At 42.8% G+C, this 22221-nt stretch overlaps 1 protein-coding gene across 1 annotated transcript in view; it reads left to right on the forward strand.

The window, feature by feature from the left end:
- The window catches only part of ociad2 (OCIA domain containing 2), a 44339-nt gene that overhangs the window by 18960 nt on the left and 3158 nt on the right, over positions 1-22221 (forward strand). The window contains exons 3-5 of the mRNA XM_063042126.1: positions 711-764; positions 9675-9722; positions 16036-16165. Of these exons, the coding sequence (XP_062898196.1) occupies positions 711-764; positions 9675-9722; positions 16036-16165 (232 nt within the window). The remainder of the gene's footprint in view (positions 1-710; positions 765-9674; positions 9723-16035; positions 16166-22221) is intronic.

The following is a 22221-nucleotide window of genomic DNA, read 5'->3' on the forward strand; positions in this document are numbered from 1 at the left end:
GATGGTGAATCTCCTACACAATCATTACTACCAGCACACTTGAAGTGTCTGCTTTTATATTTATTCCTTAGCAACTCAAATGTTGCATTCCACTGTCATTGTCTATAGGTCATGTGTCTGACTTTTAACACTTTTTTTATTGGCTCTGCTCCAACACAGCTTCCATTTATTGCTCTCTTCCCAGCAAGTGACAATCACTAATTTATGGCTCTTTGTTCTCAATCAGCAACCAACTTGAGTCACGCAGGACAGATACAGACCCCAACGGTCACAATCCTGCATGCAGTATTTGTCAGGTGTTCTTAAAATAACAACTTCTTATCTGGAAATTATCTCCAGTTCGGCATATTACCGGGAGCATCATTAGGTCTACTTTAAAACATTGATCAAGCCAAGTAACTTAAGCTCACAAAATGGAGAACACAGAGTTTCTTCATAAAATGGCAGCCTCCATATCTTGTACCTCTTGGCAAGAACAATGGCCATTAGTTTGCCTGCTCCCACTGTCCTTGATTCATTTGAATTCACTGACATGTAAGCTGCAGTTCTTTCTGGCCGACAAGTCTAAAAGAAATCATGGATTTTGACTTCTTTTGCCACTGTAACCTTCGTGCCACAAACAATGCTTTTGTATACAATTGTGCAGATGTTTGTTTGGCAATGAACTATTTGATAGAATGCTATTTATCTGTGTAATTTTTACTTTACAGCTCTGCCACTATCTCTTGGAAGTATGCTTGTTACCCAAAGTTTGGTGTACAAAGGTAATGTAAAAGATTAATTCACAATGAAGCTGCCTATAGTGAAAATGTAAATATAAATTTAAAACAATCAATTGATAAAATTTGGGATGAATTTCAACAGATTCTCTCTATCAATCATTTAGTTTTGGTAGATAATCTGAAGGAATGATGGTGGAATTTTCTCCGTTTGGTGACCAGATGTTTCACTGCCTTTTAACTGTCTGCACACTTCCAACAGGATTTAAATTGGTGAAGTCACTGTCATCAAGCGCCTTGTGTGCAATGGCACCCGCCCACTGAATAAGTGCATGTGGAAGCAGGGTATACGATAGTAATCAGATTATCACCAAGACACAAAAGAGGAAAATCTAAGTTCAGTAACCTAGGTATTACTAAGTTCTTTGTTTCCAGAATTGAGTCCATTACAAACATTTTTGAAGTAGCATGCACTGTCAATGAGTTTAGCTTGCACAGATCTAACCCCTGCCTACAGCATTACACCACTGAACTCTGCAATCATAATTTAATTCAGTATTGCTTACTTACAGCAACACACAGAAAAGTTGCTGGTGAATGCAGCAGGCCAGGCAGCATCTCTAGGAAGAGGTATCGCTTCCTATAGATGCTGCCTGGCCTGCTGCGTTCACCAGCAACTTTTGTGTGTGTTGCTTGAAATTCCAGCATCTGCAGATTTCCTCGTGTTTGCTTACTTACAGGGTGTGTTTCAGTCTGCTAACTCCCTTCCCACTCTGTGGCAGTATTCCACCTGTTGATCAAAGGTGCCCAGCTGGTTCCCAGCTTTATGCTGAACCTTGTTGATGGGAATCCCTCGTTGGATATGGCAGACTGCAGTAATTGTACATATGAAGGTAATGCCTTACCTTCTAGAGCTCCGTGCTCCAGCCTATAACCACTTCAATCTCCCGTAGTTAGATGTGTATTCAATGGTACGTGCTAAACTCTGGCCAAAGGCTCTTTAGAAAGACCATTAGTTACTCACATGTTGTTTGCTAGTTTAATACCTCTATCTTGGAAAGAAAACCATTCTTCTATCTGGTTTGAAAGGCCCAAGGCATAAAAATAAGATTTGACTGGAGCGGATTGGGAGGGTAAAACAGAAGTGGGGTCTGTGGGGTGGGTGCTCCCTCTTGATAACTGGGCAGAATCTGGTCATCAGGTGTGAGGTGTTTGTCAGTGATTTAGAGAATGGAATTGATGGCTTTGTGGCAAAGTTTGTGGATGATACGAAGATAGGTGGAAGGGTAGGTAGTGCTGAGGAAGCAATGTGATTGCAGAAGGATTTAGACAAATAGGAAGAATGGGCAAAAAAGTGGCAGGTGGATATAGAGTTGAGAAATGTATGATAATGCATTTTGTAAAAAGGAACAATAATGCAGTCTATTATCTAAATGGGGAGGAAAGTCAATCATCAGAGGTGCAAAGGGGCTTAGGAGTCGTCATGCAAGACTCCCAGAAGGTTAATTTACAGATTGAGTCTGTGGTAAAGAAGGCAAATGCAATGTTGGCATTTATTTCAAGGGGAATAGAATATAAAAGCAAAGGGATAATGCTGAGGCCTTATAGGACACTAATCAGGCCGCATGGACTATTGTCAACAGTTTTGGCCCCCATATCTCAGAAAGGATGTGAGAGAGTCCAGAAGAGGTTCATGATGATGATTCTGGGAATGAAGGGGTTAACATATGAGAAGCATTTGGCAGATTTGGGCCTGTACTCACTGGAATTTAGAAGAATGCAGGGAGATCTCATTGGAACATACCGAATAAGGACTAGATAGGGTGGATGTGGAGAGGATGTTCACTATGGTGGAAGAATCCAGAACTAGAGGGAACACCCTCAAAATTGAGGGGTGACCTTTTAAAACAGCAGCGAAGAGGATTTCTTTTAGCCAGAGAGTAGTGAATCTGTTGAATGCTCTGCCACAGACAGGGGTGGAGGCCAAGTCGGTATGTATATTTAAAGCGAAAGTTGTTAGTTTCCTTGTCGGTCAGGGCATCAAAAGATAAGACGAGAAGGCAGATGTATAGGGTTTAGTAGGATCCGGGATCAACCATGATGGAATGGCCTAATTCTGCTCCTATGTCTTATGGTCTAATCATGAACTCTATGAGAGATACCCTTTGGTCTGTCCAAAAGTTGTTGGTCTGCCAGTGCATTGAGATCTTCATGGGGGAACAGTGCCAATTGTCACACTCCAGGCTGCAGGTGTATGTACAGTGGAATGCACTGAAGGTTGGTGCAGCCATCACAAATCTTGTGAGGAAGGACAACAGTGCAGAGTTCTTCTGGTACTGGAGAAGGATGGGTCAGTTTGGGGGAGGAAACACCTCAATTATTATACGAAGATGCCGCCCCAGGTGGCCAGATGAGTGTCAACAGTGTTATTAATTAATTTAGGAATGTAATGGACCGTACTGGAAGCATCAGCTTTGAAAGTACTCTACACAGTAGTGTGGTTTGTGTAAAGTGTTCAATATTTCAGTAAAATTTGAGTATAATTGTAAATATATGATTGATTAAGCATTCTTTGTCTACATAATACATTATGGGTTATATGTAAGAAGTATGTGAATGCCATACATCACTATGTCACCACACCATACATGAGTGTGTCACTAAAAGAAAAGGAAAAGGAGAGAGATATTTGTTAAAAAGTGCGGTGCATTTTTCATCCGATGAGGAGAGAGGTGTTCCAGTTAAAAAAAGGCAGAAAACAGATGAAGTTAACAAGCAACAAGTACGGCCATAGGTTCATAAACAGTGAACACCGGCTGATAATAATAAATTTTTAAAAAGCAGAAATAGCTGGCTAGATTGCATTGATAGAAATATTCAGTTGCACAACAGATAACTGGATGATGTATAGTGTTTAAATTGAGCAGCAAAAACAGGAAGGCAATGTTACGGGGCTGCGATTAACTAAGACAACTACAACTTGAGTGGAGATCCATCTACCATTTGCGTGCCACATCGCCTGCAATAGAGTCAACTAAAAGTGAATTAAGAAGGGTACTGGTTGATGCCACTGCAGTGTTCAGGGATGGCATTAGAAAACTCAAACATGCAGTTTCAAGGGTAAAATTGTGTTAAATTAAAATGCTACACCCAAGTTTGACAAAGCTTGTCCAGTTTCTTATACCATCTGTGATAAAGTAGACAGTGAGCTAGATCCCATGGAGGCTGAAGGAATTCTTTTACAAGGTTGAGTGGAGCCATGAGCAACTCCAGTGGACCCAGTGGCCAAGAAGAATGGGTCTGACAGGATCTGTGGTGATTTTAAGGTCACCATCAACCCAGTACTGTAAGTAGATCAATACCCTCTGTCCAGATAGAGGATATCTTTGCAAACCTTTCTGAAGGAAAACACTTCAGCATAGTGGGCATAGCTGAGGCCTATCTACAGACAGAGATGGAAGCAGAGTCCAAAGTGTTTCTCACCATAAATACTCAAAGAGCTTTATCACTATAATAAGATAATTTTTAGAATAGCATCTGCATCTGCACTCTGGCAGAAAGCTATGGGCTCAGGGCGCAATGCAATAAGTGTGAATTCTTTAAACCAAGCTTCAGTTACTGTGGTCACGCCATTGACACACAAGATTTACACAAGCGTGCTGAGAAAATTCAAGCAGTGGTGGATGTCCCAAGGCCAAAGTAGCATAGTTGCTGTCCCCTTCAGGATTTGCCAGTTACTATAACAGGTTCCTGTCAAATCTTGCTCCTGTGCTGCACTGCTTGAACTCATTACTACAGATGGGGAGGAAATGACGATGGACAAAGCAGTGTGAGGTGGCTTTCCAAAAGGCAAAGGAAATAAGATATCAGACACTAAACTTACACATTATGATCCGTATCATCCAGTGAGGCTCCCCTATGATGTTTTGCTTTATGGTATAGATGCATTAATCTCACATATTATAAAAGATGGAAGTGAATGCCTCATAGCTCTTGCGTAACACACAGATTAACAGAGAGGCCTTGAGTCTGGTTTGGGGTGTAAAGCTTTTCAACGAGTACTTGTATGGGAGAGAGTTTACCCTCATTACTGATCATTAATCACTGGTGTCCATTTTCAATCCACAGAAGGGTGTTCCACCAACAGCAGCAGCACGAATGCAAAGATAGGCTCTGTTTCTTGGAGGACACAATTACTAGATTGAATTCAAGAGGACAACTAATCATGGAGATGCTGATAGATTGTCCCATTTGCCATTGGAAAAGGAAGTACCTGAAAAAATTGCAAAAGTGGACACTTCTCTTGACGTATTCTCCCTAATGCAAATCAAAAGTAGGGAGACAGAGATTATGGCAGAGATGATCCAAAGGGAAACCAGAAAAGACCCCATACTTTCTTGGGTCTGGAATGTGCAGCAGAAATCCCAGTTCCCCCATTTTTACCAGCACTGGGCTGAACTTGCCCTTGACAGAGGTTGTGTTATGTGGTGATTGAGAGTTGTTGTGCTATCCAAGCTGAGAGCTAAAGTGTTAGAGGAGCTACATGCCGGTCATCTAGGTGGGTCAAACTGAAAGTGGTGGCTCAAAGCTATCAGGTGGCCTGGAATAGCCTGCCATGTACTGTTTGTGATACCATCATGTCCTGAAGCTGACAGGAGCAGCACCTCTCCGTCCCTGCATTGCCCTAGAAGTAGATTCATGTGGATTTTGCCAGACCATTCATGGACATAAATTATTTGGTAGTAGTGGATGTAACTACAAAGTGGCCAGAAGTTTTCCCAATAGCCTCCATTACAGCCTTGCACACTGTTGATGTGATTTGTGCTTTTCTCAAGTCAAGTCAAGTTTATTGTCATTTCGACCATAAGTTGCTGGTACAGTACACAGTAAAAATGAAACAACATTCCTCCAGGACCATGGTGCTACATGAAACAACACAAAACTTAAAGCACACGGTATTGGGGTTAAGGTATTGATGTGGATAGAGAATTGGTTAGCAGACAGGAAGCAAAGAGTGGGAATAAACGGGACCTTTTCAGAATGGCAGGCAGTGACTAGTGGGGTACCGCAAGGCTCAGTGCTGGGACCCCAGTTGTTTACAATATATATTAATGACTTGGATGAGGGAATTAAATGCAGCATCTCCAAGTTTGCGGATGACACGAAGCTGGGCGGCAGTGTTAGCTGTGAGGAGGATGCTAAGAAGATGCAGGGTGACTTGGATAGGTTGGGTGAGTGGGCAAATTCATGGCAGATGCAACTTAATGTGGATAAATGTGAAGTTATCCACTTTGGTGCCAAAAATAGGAAAAGAGATTATTATCTGAATGGTGGCCGATTAGGAAAAGGGGAGGTGCAACAAGACCTGGGTGTCATTATACACCAGTCATTGAAAGTGGGCATGCAGGTACAGCAGGCGGTGAAAAAGGCGAACGGTATGCTGGCATTTATAGCGAGAGGATTCGAGTACAGGAGCAGGGAGGTACTACTGCAGTTGTACAAGTCCTTGGTGAGACCACACCTGGAGTATTGTGTGCAGTTTTGGTCCCCTAATCTGAGGAAAGACATCCTTGCCATAGAGGGAGTACAAAGAAGGTTCACCAGATTGATTCCTGGGATGGCAGGACTTTCATATGAAGAAAGACTGGATGAACTGGGCTTGTACTCGTTGGAATTTAGAAGATTGAGGGGGGATCTGATTGAAACGTATAAAATCCTAAAGGGATTGGACAGACTAGATGCAGGAAGATTGTTCCTGATGTTGGGGAAGTCCAGAATGAGGGGTCACAGTTTGAGGATAAAGGGGAAGCCTTTTAGGACTGAGATTAGGAAAAACTTCTTCACACAGAGAGTGGTGAATCTGTGGAATTCTCTGCCACAGGAAACAGTTGAGGCCAGTTCATTGGCTATATTTAAGAGGGAGTTAGATATGGCCCTTGTGGCTACGGGGGTCAGGGGGTATGGAGGGAAGGCTGGTGCAGGGTTCTGAGTTGGATGATCAGCCATGATCATAATAAATGGCGGTGCAGGCTCGAAGGGCCGAATAGCCTACTCCTGCACCTATTTTCTATGTTTCTATGTTTACACTAGATTACGTGAGATAGCACAAGGCTACACTAGACTACGTAAAACAACATTAAAAAACTGCAGTATACTACAGACCTGCACAGGACTACATAAAGTGCACAAAACAGTACAGGGCAGTACAATAAATAATAAACAAGACAATAGGCACAGTAGAGGACAAATTACAATATAATAATAAATGATGTAGATGGCAGTCTAGACTCTGAGTATTGAGGAGTCTGATGGCTTGGGGGAAGAAACTGTTGCACAGTCTGGTCGTGAAAGCCCGAATGCTTCGGTACCTTTTGTCAGATGGCAGGAGGGAGAAGAGTTTGTGTGAGGGGTGCGTGGGGTCCTTCACAATACTGTTAGCTTTGCGGGTGCAGCGTGTGGTGTAAATGTCTGTAATAGCGGGAAGAGAGACCCCGATGATCTTCTCAGCTGACCTCACTATCTGCTGCAGGGTCTTGCGATCCGAGACAGTGCAATTCCCGAACCAGGCAGTGATGCAGCTGCTCAAGGATTGGTGTTCCAAACGCCTAGTCAGTGACAATGGACCACAGTTTGTTTCAGAACAGTTTCAGGCATTCCAGAGAATGAACGGAATAAGACATATTACATCTGCACTCTACCATCCAGCTACAAATAGCTTGGTGGAAAGGTTTGTTCAGAAACTGCAGAATGCACTGTGAGCAACGTTAGCAGAACACACTACTTTGAATCAGAAGCTCACCAGTTTCCTCCTTGCACATCACAATGCTGCACATTCCGCAAGCAACAACTCACCAGCTATGCTATTCCTGGGCCATCCCTTACACTCACTCTTGGATCTCCTCAAACCCAATCTCAGAAGGAATATGCAGGACCAACATCTGAGACAAATAGAGGGGTCCTTAAACAAGGAGGTTCGTTGTTTCACTCCTGCACAAGCAGTCCTGACGAAGGACTACAGAGATGATCAAACATGGGTACTTGGAAAGATTAAGGACAGAACTGGACCACTCTCCTACAGTGTAGGTATTGCATCTGATGTTATCTGGAGATGTCACATCGATCAGTTGAGGAGAACAGAGTCAGTTCTTGGAGAAGAAAGGTGTCCAGAGCTGTGAGAACCACTTCCTGCAGACCCAGAGTCATCTCCTACAACCATCATGGAGGAGGCCCCAGAACCTGAGATTGATTCACAGGGATGAGTGTTGTGTATTTAATATTTCAGTAATATCTCTTAAATTAAACTATCACCCTCAAAAGATAATTGGCAGGTCAGCATTTTTTGAACTGCTCACCTGAACTGTGGAACTCAATACCTAAATCTATAAGGGATGTAGACTCAGTTGACACTTTAGAATGCCAACTCAAAACCTGTTTATCCAATGTTTCATTTTTGCACTTAATCCCACTGTAAAGCACTTTGAATTATGTTTTCTGTGTGAAGTGTGCTCTATAAATAAGTTACTATTATTATTGTGTATTTTTTATTTTTTCTCAGTTCTAGCTGGTAAAACCTGAGGTACAGACATAGCCAAGCACACTCATTTATCAATTGCTAGGAACCTTTGGACTATTCTAGTGGTGTTTGGTATTGTGGCTTTCTGAAGATCTACATAAATATTGCTGTGTAGGCATAATTGTTTAATGCTATTGTGTAGTGACTTTGGGATGATACCAGTTGTAGATATTACAGTTGGGACAATGTATACCCTGTTCATCTTCCATAGTCTTTCAATTTCCTCTTTCAGTTCAGCATATTTCTGTTGTTTTTCACTTAACTGATTTCTGTAAGTTATGTGTGTTTGGAATGGCTATATCTATTAAATAATTTGTTCTTGCTTGTATTTTCATTACGATTATTTTCTTTTGTATTTGCACAATCTGTTGTCTTTTGCACATTGATTGCTTGTAGGTCTGTTGAGGTGGTCTTTCATTGATTCTATGGTGTTTCTTGTATTTTCTGTGAATGTCCACAAGAAAATGCATCTTGGGTAACTTATATGTACATTGATAATAAATGATGATAATAAATGTTCCTTTAACTTTGAGATATGTTATCTCACATTGTGACCATTTGTTATTATTGAAAGGGAAAGGTATCTTCAGATAATTTTGGGGTAGGTAAATGGAATGGATATCGGAGAAATAGAAATAAACTTGACTGTTTCATCTTTTATGTCCTCAGGTTGTCATCATCAATCCTATTCTCCCACGAATTTCCCTGTAACCTACTCTGTCCCACCACTATTTGCCTTCACAAGGGATCATTAACAATGACCAATTAGATTATCAACCAGCACAGTTTCAGAGCAAGACACACAAAATGCTGGAGGAACTCATCAGGTCAGGCAGCACCTATGGAATTAAATAGATAGTCAAAGTTTCAGGCTGACACCCTCCTTCAGGACTGAGAAGATGTTGGAGGAAACTGGAACATTTAGTGACAGGGAGAATGTGAAAAATCCATGAGGTGGCACTGGTGGTCAGGGACAGATCCAGGCAGTTTGAAATGTCTGGCAGCAGCACTACCTGTTACAAACAGTGCCATCCTACTTACCAATGTTTTCTGCATTGTGCTACTGAGTCATTGATGAATATAGTAACTGACAAACAGCCTGACAATTGGAAAATAGATGGCCAAAGGAAAACAGACAAAAAGCATAAAAATGTAACCCGAATGAAAGAGTGAGAACTCATCTGTTTAAAAGAATGTTGATTCTAATTATCTATTAAACAAAGCATTCTGTTATTGTAAGACTTTTACTACCTTTCAGAGAAGGTATAGATCTGAGGAATTTATGTTTTTGAAAGTAATTACTTGAAAGCATTACTTCAAGAGAAAAAATATCAATTTATTTTGCATTAAACATGTACCTATTTCTTATGCTTCCTCTGTAGGAATTCTTTCTCCTTCAAAACGGTTTGGGTCGATTCCGAAAGTTGCCTGTAAGTTATTGATCTGTCATATTATAGTGTAGATTACAATGTAATATATAGTGCTGGATACTGCTTTCACAGAAATGGTTGCTAACTTTACATTGAGTTGGTTATGTTCTACTGGCGATTCTACCTCCATGACTGAGCCAAAACAGTCCAAAGTCTGTTACCAACCTAAACAGCACTCTTCTAGGGAATGTAATTTCCACCTCTTTCCATTTCCATCCGAAAAGGAGAACTCAGAGTTGAGGTAAAGTCCACAGATTTGTTTTCCCTGTCATGAATTTACTGGGGGCTTGACCCAAATGCAGAGTAGTTGAGATGATTTTAGTAATGAGTGATCACTATAAGTGACTAGTGGTGTTCCAGAGGGGTCAGTTTTGGGACCGCTTCTTTTTATGCTGTAGATCAATGATTTAGATGATGGAATAGATGGCTTTGTTGCTAAGTTTGCAGATGATACAAAGATTGATGGAGGGGTAGGTAGTGTTGAGGAAACAGGTTGGCTGCAGAAGGACTTAGACAGATTAGGGGGATGGACAAGAAAGTGACAAATGAAATACAATGTTGAAAAATGCATGGCCATGCACTTTGGTAGTAGAAATAAATGTGCAGACTATTTTCTAAACAGGGAGAAAATCCAAAAATCCGAGATGCAAAGTGACTTGGGAGTCCTGTGCAGAACATCCCTAAAGCTTAACTTGCAGGTTGAGTCAGTGGTGAGGAAGGCAAATACAATGTTAGCATTCATTTCAAGAAGTCTTGAATACCACAACATGGATGGGATGCTGAGGCTTTATAAGGCACTGGTGAGGACTCACCTTGAGTATTGTGAACAGTTTTGGGCCCCTCATCTAAGAAAAGATGTGCTGACATTGGAGAGGGTTCAAAGCAGGATCACAAGGATGATTCTGGGAATGAAAGGGTTATCATGCAAGGAACAATTGATGGCTCTGGGCCTGTACTTGCTGGAATTCAGAAGGATGGGTGGGGATCTCATTGAAACCTTTTGAATGTTGAAAGGCCTAGACAGAGTAGATGTGGAAAGGATGTTTCTCATGGTGGGGGAGTCTCGGACAAGAGGGCACAGCCTCAGGATATAGGGGTGTCCATTTAAAACAGAGAAGTGGAGAAATTTCTTTAACCAGAGGATGGTGAATTTGTGGAATTTGTTACCACAGGCAGCCGGAGGCCAGGTCGTTGGGTGTATTTAGGGCAGAGATTGATAGGTTCTTGATTGGACACAACATCAAAGGGAGAAGGTTGAGTAATGGAGCTGAGGACAGGAAAAAAATGATTGAATGGTGGAGCAGACTCAATGGGCCAAATGGCCTAATTCTGCTCCTATGTCTTATGGTCTTAATAATAAATTGCAAATAACAAGCCACATGGGGACACAAAACAGGAGAGAATGGATACTTAACACAAGAAGACAATAAGATAACTGAAGACTACTTTCGATGGGTGAACAAGGACTGTGGAAGAGAGCTGGGTTTAAATAACTACAGTTTTTGAGTTGGAAACCAGTAGTACGTGGTTCCTATTGACTGGGTTGAGATCAGAGGTGCCTATCTGTGCAAGCCTGATAGGAACCCCTGGAAGGCGGCTTGTTCAGTTTTCTATAGGTTGGATGTTCTATAGGCCAGTGCATTTGGAACCTGTAGTAGAGCATTCTGGACCACACCAAGAGATGCACTGGGGTTTAAACTAGGTTGGATGCCTCTTGGACTGCAGAGAGAAAAATTGAGCCTTGCATACTAGACTTCCATTGTAGGGCGGGGGATTTTGTATTTGACGTATTCAGTTTTAATGGATTATTGGGAATATACTAGCAGATTTGGTAAATGTTTTGAGTGGACAATTAGGGAATATGAGCAGGAGTATGGTCTTGGAGATTTGCGGTTAGCCCAATAATGACCTGGTCAGGAGTTCCACTGTGCAAATTTCCAGATGTGGGTATAGTTTTGGCGTTCCTGGGGGATAGACAGGATGCTTTGGGTGGTGAGAGGGTGTTTGGTCAGTTACAGCAGCAGTATTTTTCCTTTTTGCCTTTCTTTACAGATGGTTCTGAAGACTCATTTAGTAACAGGGTGGGCTGTGGGATATTTATCCCCTGGTTTAACGCTGAGCCGGACAGGGTTGTGATCTTCTCAGAGTCTGCCTCGATATGCAGAGTTTAGAATCAAAGCGTTCAAGGAGACCTGATCTGTTGATGGATCCTGCAAACCGCCTCTGGGCCCCAGGGGTGCTTTTGCATGTCTTCGGCTGGTGAGGCCTAGTGGCGCCCATCCCTCTCCGGGTCAGATCACCGTCGAGGTCCTCCAACTCGGTGGCTCGCCTTGGTCTCGAACACGTGGCTGTTGTAGTTCTTCGGGGGAACTCATCTGCCCTGGCCAGTGACTTCATTGACGAGGTTTTTTGCCCGGAGGTGCTGTGTTAACACCACCCCCTCACGTTGGTTAGCCCACCAGCTGAAGCGATGTACTGGGGTGCGCCACTCAGAGGCAGACATGAGAGATTTAGGAGAAGGATGAGGACCATTGATGCCCATCCACCTTACGAGTAAGAGTGCAGTTGCCAGACGTCAAAGGAGCTACCTCTATCCAGAACCCCCCACACCCTGTTGATGGAAGTGTACGATGGTTTATATGTTCTGAGAATATGGGAATAATAGTACATTCTGGTTGGGTATCAGTACATGTGGGTGTATCAGGCAATGAAAGGGCAGATGATATAGCAAAATAGGCACTCTTTAAGTCAGAGGTAGATATTATTGTCAACATGGGAAACTGTGAAGCCAAATCTTGTATTAACTTGGCTACAATTGGGAAAGGGCAGAAATTGTGGGGTAAGGGTGGGAAAGGGAGGTGGTATTACAATTTGTTTCCGTCATTTCAAGGGAGGTGCCTTTTGGGAAGGAATAGGAAGGAAGGTGTGTGGTTAGTGAGATTGAGGTTTGGGCATACGGATTTGCACTCCACTTTGGCACTTGCTGGTAAGCATGGGAATGGGTGGTGTGGCTTTGGTAAGGTACCAGAGACAGTTGGACATGTAATTATGGTGTGCCACAGATATTTGTTGGAACAAAGGGAGCTGTTTAAGCAACTATTGTGGAAATCTGCAGTGCCTATGTTGCAGGATATTCTCGCATCTGAAGCAGGGACGGTTAAGTCATGTAGGGATGGTGAACTTTTTAATTAGAATTGGTTTGGGAAGCAGGATCTGATCCTGTTCATGGCTCCTGTCATACTCCATTACAGCAGGTAGCAGTAATGCACCTTCCTGATAGGTGCGAGCAGCCATTAGCACAAAAGAAGAAGAAGATAGGAAGCCCTTCTATCCAATGACCCAGGACAATCTGGATGGGTCCAGTGGAACTCTTCATGAGTGATGGATCCAAGATGAAACTGGATAGCAGCCAAGACCTCTCCTCCAGTTCATAACATTCCCATTCAACCAGGTACTGCACACCCCATCCAGAACAACATGAATCTGTCAACCGGTGAGCCAGGTACACTGGACCACCTTCCACCATCCTAGGTTCCAGATGTTCGGGCTCATCTGGGTTGAGTGGTCCATAGACAATGGGCGAGGCAGGATATGTGGAATGTAGGTGCGCTCCTGAGAGATTGTGGCAGCTGGAGACAGTGGGTAACTGGATTGATGCGATGGGTGAATCTGAAGGGGTCAATGAACTGGACCGAAAGCTTATGGGAGTCTGTGCACGGGGGCAAATTTCAGGTGACATGGCCCCTTGTCTGTACCTGGTGGTGCCGTTTTCCTCGATGCAGTGGGCACTTGTTGAGCGGGTGATCAGCTGCTATTCAGTAAGAGAACGAATTGTTTCTCCACCAACGCTTATGCTCTGGGGGGGGTGGGGTGATTAAGGGAGCTCTCCCTTGTGCTCTAGAGACATTGCTGATGAGGAGTCTGCAGCCTGAAGTTATTCTGAGAACAGAACTGGTGTTCTGGCTGGTGACCTGGATGTTTGTTTCACAAGATGCTTGTCAACACAGAGGGCCAGAGTGATGAAGCTTTCGAGGTTGGTGGGCATCTCCCAGGTAGACAGCTCATCTTTCAAGTCCTTCAAGAGGCCATGATGGTAAGGGGCCAGCAGTGCATCTGCATTCGAGCCGCATGCCACCATGAGTGTCCTGAGTTTCACTGTTTAATCCAGCGCTGAGGGTGAGCCTGACACAGGTAAGGAATCCAACCTGCTGCCTCCCAGCTGGTCAAAATCCTGGCACATCTCAGTGGCAAATTTCTCATATTTATTGCAGATGGTATTTTACTATCCCAGTTAGCGGTGACCGAGGTCAGAGCTCACCCATTCAGGAGAGAGATGAAAAAGGCAATCTTGGCTCAGTCTGTCGAATACAGGAGCTCAAAGTGCAAGATACACTGGGACAGGAAGTTGTGGCGTCGGATTAAGGATTTGTCAAAGTGTTTGGGCACCAGAACCTGGGGCTCTAAGGGTGGAGTTTGACTGGCATGGGGGGCGCTGTATCTAGATGGTGAGTTGGTCGAGAGTGGTGAGCAGATGGTCAATGGTTTCTTGCTGCTTCTGCACCATGTGCTAGTTAAGGCAGATAACTTCCTTTAACTGAGCAAGATCAATCACTTATTCACCTATCCTCTCAGAAAATGTTGAGGAGGCTTGATCATTCTCCTATCCCTTTGAAATCCTTTGAAGCACTACAACGAGTCTGTGTATTTTTCAGTTATTAACACCTCCCCACTGGCAGGACGCCCAGCTAAAACCTATAATGAATCATCTCTCTGGAACCCCAGGGTGAGCAAGATTCACTTCCACTCCAGCTCTTTCTCTCACAAGCTTTGTGAATAACCAATTCAGTGATGACTTGAAACTTTGTCATGGAATATGTGCATAAGCATTGACTTTGTTAACTGATGTTGGGCTGATCTTATTTCTGGGGTCGAGGCAATGTAGGTTGAATGGTTTCCCACCTGTCCAGAAGATTTGTTTGTTAGAAGTGAGCTGTAGCTTTGTTTCAAGAAAGTTTGAGAAGAGTTTCAGGCTGATGATGCAACATTGCCTGACACCAGTTTGCACTGAGTTTGGATCTGTTGTGGGATGGTTGGTCAAGACTATAGTTTGCAAGCTATCGTGAAACATATGCAAGATGGAGGTTGAGACATAAGATCTGGAACAACAGACAATCTGCGGGAGGAACTCAGCAGGTTGAACAGCATCTCTGGGAGGGAAAAGTGCAAACATTTCAGGCTGAATCACCGTATCAGGACTAAGAGTGAAGAGACGAGATCGCCAGCATTGAGAGAAGAAGGGGGGTGACAAGAAAGGATTATAAGGTGATTGGTGGACTGAAAATAGGCAGGTGGTGGTGGAGGAGGGGGAGGAGGGGGAGGAGGTTGAGTGAGCAGGGGTGGGCCGGGAGACTGTGTGGAGGTGAGTGATAGATGATCCAGACAAAGAGAAAAAGAGAAAAAACAACAGATGGAGTGAGGTGGGAGAGGGGGAGTGTGAAGATTGGAGATAACTGCTGAAGGGAGCTAAGCAAGAACATAAAGCACTTCTGTTGCTGGATTCTGATAAGTAACATGAGAATGGGATCCGTTAGAGGAGAAGGGAGAGTGAATGACAATTGGAACCAGGTAGGGTGTAGGTAGGGAGGGGGAAACCTTTGTGTGAAGTGGGTAGAGCCAAGAAGGAGAAGGGGACAAGAGTGGGTGAAGGGGGCTAAGGAGGAGGGTGGGAAGGGGTCAAAAGAGGGAGGATAAGGTAGGATATGGAAATAGGCCATGGTTTCTGTCAGTTGATGGAGTCACAGGCTTTCCTGTGGTAAAAAGAAAGGATGATACTGCAGAAGTCTTTCCATGTGGCAAAAGTTTCAATAACTGCAACTAGGTTTGTATTCTTTGCTGCAAATGAGGTCTTCCTGTTCTTGGATACATGGGTTTTCCCTGGGCTATGGCAAGGTTCTGCCCCGTGAACTGTTCTTAACCTCAACAGTTCACAAGTCAGAAACACAGCCGCAAACCCAATTCTCACCATCAGAGGATGCCTGTAGCCCCTCAGAAGCCAACAAATCCTGCTGGTCTCCCAGATACTTATTCATATGTATAGACTGTATATTAACTGGGAAAGATGTGTACATACATGATTAGGAAAATGGATCAGAAAAGAACTAGGTGGGTTAGACATGATCAGATCCTCATTTCTCCCCATCAGAACCATCTCCAGAGAAAAATATCCCCTCTCCATCCAAATCTTTAATGTTGTTTCATATTTCTCAGATTTTTCAATCATCCTTATCACTTTTTTTTGCACATGATCCTGCAGTGGCTGGAGTGCTTGGATTTGTGATTGGAAAAATTTCTTATATTGGAGCTTGTCGTAAGAAGTTTGAAAATGTAGATTTTCAGCATTTTGGAAATAAAGTGCCTCGAGGATACATGGGCTTCTTGTTTCGGTGAGTAATTTACTCTAATTATAAGGACGCTCTCAGATAGATACATAGATGAACTAAAACTGGAGGGCTGTGGAAATGTTTCAGCCTTAGATGACTGTTACGTTTGTAACTCCAAAATATAAAACTAATTGAAAGCAAAGATACTGGGCCGGGAATACTTGTCTTGTTTCGTTTTACTTTAAGTGAGGCACACACATATGATGTGGTGGCATGATAACGTATGCCATTCATGTACTTTTACATATAATATGTAATGCATTATGTAAACAACCAGGAATGCTTTATCAAACAATACATTTACAATAGTACTCAAATGCCACTGAAATATTAAATACACAACACTCCTCTTTGCTTAGCTACAAACTCCAACTTAATATAGAATGCATCTCAACTATATACACAGTATACTATATAATACAACTAATATATAGACATCCACAGCATAGTAAATTTTAAATTTCCACATTCAGTTCTAAAGATTTAATCTTTGGAGGATTTCTTAGACTTGTGGAATAACGTCATTTCTGACAAGGGGAGGTCACTATGCTTGGCAAGTGAGACTTATGGCTGTGAAATCATCTCAGGCTCTGGAGCTTCCTCTGTGGTGATTGTTGGAGTTGACTCTGGTATTGCAGGAAGTAGTTCTGACAGCTCTGGACAACTTTGTTCTCTAACATTTGACTTTGCTCTCCTCAACTGATTGATGTGTTGTCTCCAGATGTCAACAGGTCCAATCTCCACTATGGTCCAGTTCGGTTCATAATCTTTCCAAGTACCCATTTTGATCACCCCTGTTCTGGTCCCTCACCAGAACTTCTTGTCCAGGAGTGAAACATTGAACCTCCTTGTTTAAGGAGCCCTCAGTCTATCTCAGCTGTTTGTCCTGCATACTCCTTCAAAGATTGGGTTTGAGGAGATCCAAACATAAACGCAAGGAATGACCCAGGAACAGCACAGCTGCTGAGTTGTTGGTTGTGGAGTGTACTGCAATAGACAATAGACAATAGGTGCGGGAGTAGGCCATTCGGCCCTTTGAGCCAGCACCGCCATTCACTGTGATCATGGCTGATCATCCACAATCAGTATCCAGTTCTTGCCTTATCCCCATAACCTTTGATTCCGCTATCTTTAAGAGCTCTATCCATCTCTTTTTTGAAAACATCCAGAGACTTGGCCTCCACAGCCTTCTGGGGCAGAGCATTCCATATATCCACCACTCTCTGGGTGAAAAAGTTCTTCCTCAACTCCGTTCTAAATGGCCTACCCCTTATTCTTAAACTGTGGCCTCTGGTTCTGGACTCACCCATCAGCGGGAACATGCTTTCTGCCTCCAGTGTGTCCAATCCCTTAGTAATCTTATATGTTTCAATAAGATCCCCTCTCAGCCTTCTAAATTCTAGAGTATACAAGCCCAGTCGCTCCAAGCTTTCGACATATGACAGTCCCACCATCCCGGGAATTAACCTTGTGAACCTACGCTGCACTCCCTCAATAGCAAGAATGTCCTTCCTCAAATTTGGAGACCAAAACTGCACACAGTACTCCAGGTGTGGTCTCACCAGGGCCCTGTACAGCTTCAGAAGGACCTCTTTGCTCTTATACTCAATTCCCCTTGTTATGAAGGCCAGCATACCATTAGCTTTCTTCACTGCCTGCTGTACTTGCATGCTTGCTTTCAGTGACTTATGTACAAGAACACCTAGATCTCGTTGTACTTCCCCTTTTCCTAACTTGACTCCATTTAGATAATAATCTGCCTTCCTGTTCTTACCACCAAAGTGGATAACCTCACATTTATCCACATTAAACTGCATCTGCCATGCATCTGCCCACTCACCCAGCCTGTCCAAGTCACCCTGAATTCTCATAACATCCTCCTCACATTTCACACTGCCACCCAGCTTTGTGTCATCGGCAAATTTGCTAATGTTACTTTTAATTCCCTCATCTAAATCAGTAATATATATTGTAAACAGCTGTGGTCCCAGCACTGAACCCTGCAGTACCCCACTGGTCACCGCCTGCCATTCCGAAAGGGACCCGTTAGTCGCTACTCTTTGTTTTCTGTCAGCCAGCCAATTTTCAATCCATGTCAGTACTCTGTCCCCAATACCATGTGCCCTAATTTTGCCCACTTATCTCCTATGTGGGACTTTATCAAAGGCTTTCTGAAAGTCCAGAGTCCATCCACTGGCTCTCCCTTGTCCATTTTCATAGTTACATCCTCAAAAAATTCCAGGAGATTAGTCAAGCACGATTTCCCCTTCATAAATCCATGCTTACTCGGACCAATCCTGCTACTGCTATCCAGATGTGTCATAATTTCATCTTTTATAATTGACTCCAGCATCTTTCCCACCACCGACGTCAGGCTAACGGGTCTATAATTCCGTTTTCTCTCTTCCTCCCTTCTTGAAGAGAGGGACAACATTAGCCACCCTCCAATCCACAGGTACTGATCCTGAATCTATAGAACATTGGAAAATGCTTACCAATGCGTCCACGATTTCTAAAGCCACCTCCTTAAGTACCCTGGGATGCAGACCATCAGGTCCCAGGGACTTAACAGGCTTCAGACCCAACAGCCTATCCAACAACATTTCCTGCCTAATATAAATTTCCTGCAATTCATCCATTACCCGAGGTCCTTTGGCCACTATTACATCTGGGAGATTGTTTGTGTCTTCCCTAGTGAAGACAGATCCAAAGTACCTGTTCAACTCGTCTGCCATTTCCTTGTTCCCCATAATAAATTCACCCGCTTCTGTCTTCAAGGGCCCAATTTTGGTCCTAACTATTTTTTTCCTTTTCACATACCTAAAGAAGCTTTTACTATCCTCCTTTATATTCTTGGCTAGTTTACCTTCGTACCTCATGCACTGCCATATGCAAGGAGGAAATAGGCAAGCTTCTGATTCAGTGTCAGTGTAGTGTGTTCTACTGACATTGCTCACAGTGCGTTCTTTAGACCCTGGACAAACTTTTATGCCAAGCCATTTATGCTACGGTGCAGATGTAATATGTCTTATTCCATTCATTTTCAGGAATGACTGAAACTGTTCCACAACAAACTGTGGTCCATTGTCATTGACTGAGTGTGTGGAACACCAGTCCTTGAGAAATGGCTTCTCAACACATTGAGGGTGTGTGAGGCTGCAGTGGAGGCTATTGGGAACACCTCTGGCCACTTTGTAGCTGCATCCACTATTAGCAAAAAATTTGTGCCCATGAAAGGTCTGGCAAAATCCCCAGGAACACTCTGCCAAGGCAGAGGAAGCCATTCCCAGGACCGGAGAGGTGTTGCTCTTGGCATCTTCTGGATGTGTTGGCATCCCAAACAGTGCATAGCAAGCTGCTCAATCTTCTGATCTAGTCCAGGCTACCAGACAAAGCTTTGACCAACATGTCACTTCTCAAACACTTCAGCTCTTTGCTTGGATGGTACAACTTGACTTTTTATCTTTTTCTCTTCCTTGTGCAAGCCATTTATGTTTGTCAGTCTCACATGCTCTTTGTATATGTCCTACTTTGTTGTATATTCTGCAAGTTTCACCTTTAAACCTACGTTACTCTGGTGTATGTGAACCGCTGCCACAACGGTAACACAATTTGTTCGTCCAGGCAGGTTTCTGTTTAGATGTTGCAATTTTGTACATGCTCAATCTCATTCTCGATTGCAACTCAATTACGTCACTGTCTGTGGTTTCCATTGATACAGCAATTTCAACTGCCCTTTTAAATTTGAGTTGTGCTCCAGTTAGGAGCTGTTTTTGAATGCTTTCTTCTACAATTCCACAAACTCAGACAATGCACAGACTATCCCTTCAATTCAGCCACATGCACTGAAATGGATTCCCCTTCCTTTTGATTTCACTTATGAAACATAAAGTGTTCTGCAATCAGCAATGGTTTCGATTCTAAATGTTCTTGCATTCCTTTCATGATATCAGAAAAAGCTTATTTTGGCTGGTTTGGTTGCAGCAGTTAAACTTCTAAGAAAACAGTATGCCCTTCCCTTCCACCTATTACACTCAGCAAAACTGCCGGTTGCTTTGCGTTGAAGCAACACACATCAAAGTTGCTGGTGAACACAGCAGGCCAGGCAGCATCTCTAGGAAGGGGTACAGTCGACATTTCGGGCCAAGACCCTTCGTCAGGACTAACTGAAGGAAGAGCTAGTAAGAGATTTGAAAGTGGTGGGGGGGGAGATCCAAAATGATAGGAGAAGACAGGAGGGGGAGGGATGGAGCCAAGAGCTGGACAGTTGATTGGCAAAAGGGATATGAGAGGATGATGGGACAGGAGGCCCAGGGAGAAGGAAAAGGGGGGAAGGGGGAAACCCAGAGGATGGGCAAGGGGTATAGTCAGAGGGACAGAGGGAGAAAAAGGAGAGAGAGAAAAAGAATGTGTGTATATAAATAAATGACGGATGGGGTACCCAGTATTACCTGGTGTTCACTTTTTATGAACCCGTGAATTTGTCCGTTTTCTGCTTTTTTTTAAACTCGACTGTCTCTGTGCCTTCGCGAAGAAGCATGTGCTGCCCTTATTTTTACTCGACCATTTCTCACTGTGCCTCTTTTAAAACTCAAATATCTCACTGCGCTTCAACAGGTAGGTAGCTGTCTCAGGTTCTTTTAAAATATGCTTGTCGTCACAGTTATGTTTTGTAACTCCATAACATAAAACTAATTGAAAGCATGGAGCAGGAATGTATGTCTTAGATTCATTTTTACTATATGCGAGGCTTGCAAATATGATGTGGTGGTGTGATGACATATCCCATTCATGTACTTTTACATATAACCTGCAATGTATTAGGTAAACAACAAAAATGCTTAGTCAAATATATTTATAGTACAATATTAATCAAATATTACTGAAATGTTAAGTACATAACAGTGACCATCCCTGGTTTTGGTCCATAACCATGTGAATTCCCTATCCTCATCACTTCCTCTCAAACAGCTTTTCAGGCTAAGAACTCTTGATCCAAGTGACAAAAATAATATCTCAATTCCACACTGGAATTGAGTCCACATTCAGCAGAGAGATTGCTTTGCTTGACTTGTATTGGAACTTTTTACCATCTGAAGGACCTCTTATAGAATCAGTGCTTTATCTTCTTAACAAAGAACAGAAGTAAAGGAGTCGTTTGGCCTCTCACACCTGCTGTACAACTCAATACAATCATGGCAAGTCTTTTACCTCAGTGCCACTTTCATGAACTAACCTAATACCCTTGATTTCTTTATTATCTTAAAAACATGAACTTCTACAATTTTACATCTCAGTCTCTCTAATCTCTTTGTTATGGCAAAACAGATGTATGCTGGTCAGCTGCATGCAACCACCTGTTTATGTTCTTCCTCCTAACTCCCCCTGGTGGTCAATTGTTGTTAAGGTAGTACATTCAAGGCGGGCAAACGAATTTGAACAACTTATGCACGTCATAAAACCTCCAATGTTTAATTAGCCTTCACAATTTCCACACTAGTAGCTCTTTTTCTCACTGCAATTGGAGGAAGGATCCAACATTTTGTGAGCAATTCTGAGTACTGTACTTTCTAAAATCCTCCAACTCTCCACCACCGTCTCTTACCATCGACACTCCTCCAATTCCTCTTCCAGAGGCTTTAACAATTTTGTCAGCAGTGCCACTCCACAGGCGAGTTTTCACCTGAACTTTTGCTGTTGTTCATGTTGTTATTATGTTTGATGCTGATCCTTTATTACGTTGAAGAATATCTGTCTCCCATCTTTATCATCTAACCATATAAAAATATTCTTTATCTTTCTATCTTTTATGCTAATATAGCTTCTTAAATGCATCAGACCTCAATTACTTCTTGGTCTGCACATTCCCCATTCTAAACATACTTTGTTAAAAAAACGTTTCTTGAATTGGTATTGGTTTGATGTTTTCATATGTACCAAGATACAGTGAAAATCTTGTCTTGCATACTTTTTTTACAGAACAGATCATTACACAGTGCATAATCTACAATAAGGCAAAACAGTAACAATGCAGAATAAAATGTGAGAGCTACTGAAAC

The sequence above is a fragment of the Mobula hypostoma genome, chromosome 3, assembly GCF_963921235.1.
Source record: "Mobula hypostoma chromosome 3, sMobHyp1.1, whole genome shotgun sequence".
NCBI classification, from domain to species: domain Eukaryota; kingdom Metazoa; phylum Chordata; class Chondrichthyes; order Myliobatiformes; family Myliobatidae; genus Mobula; species Mobula hypostoma.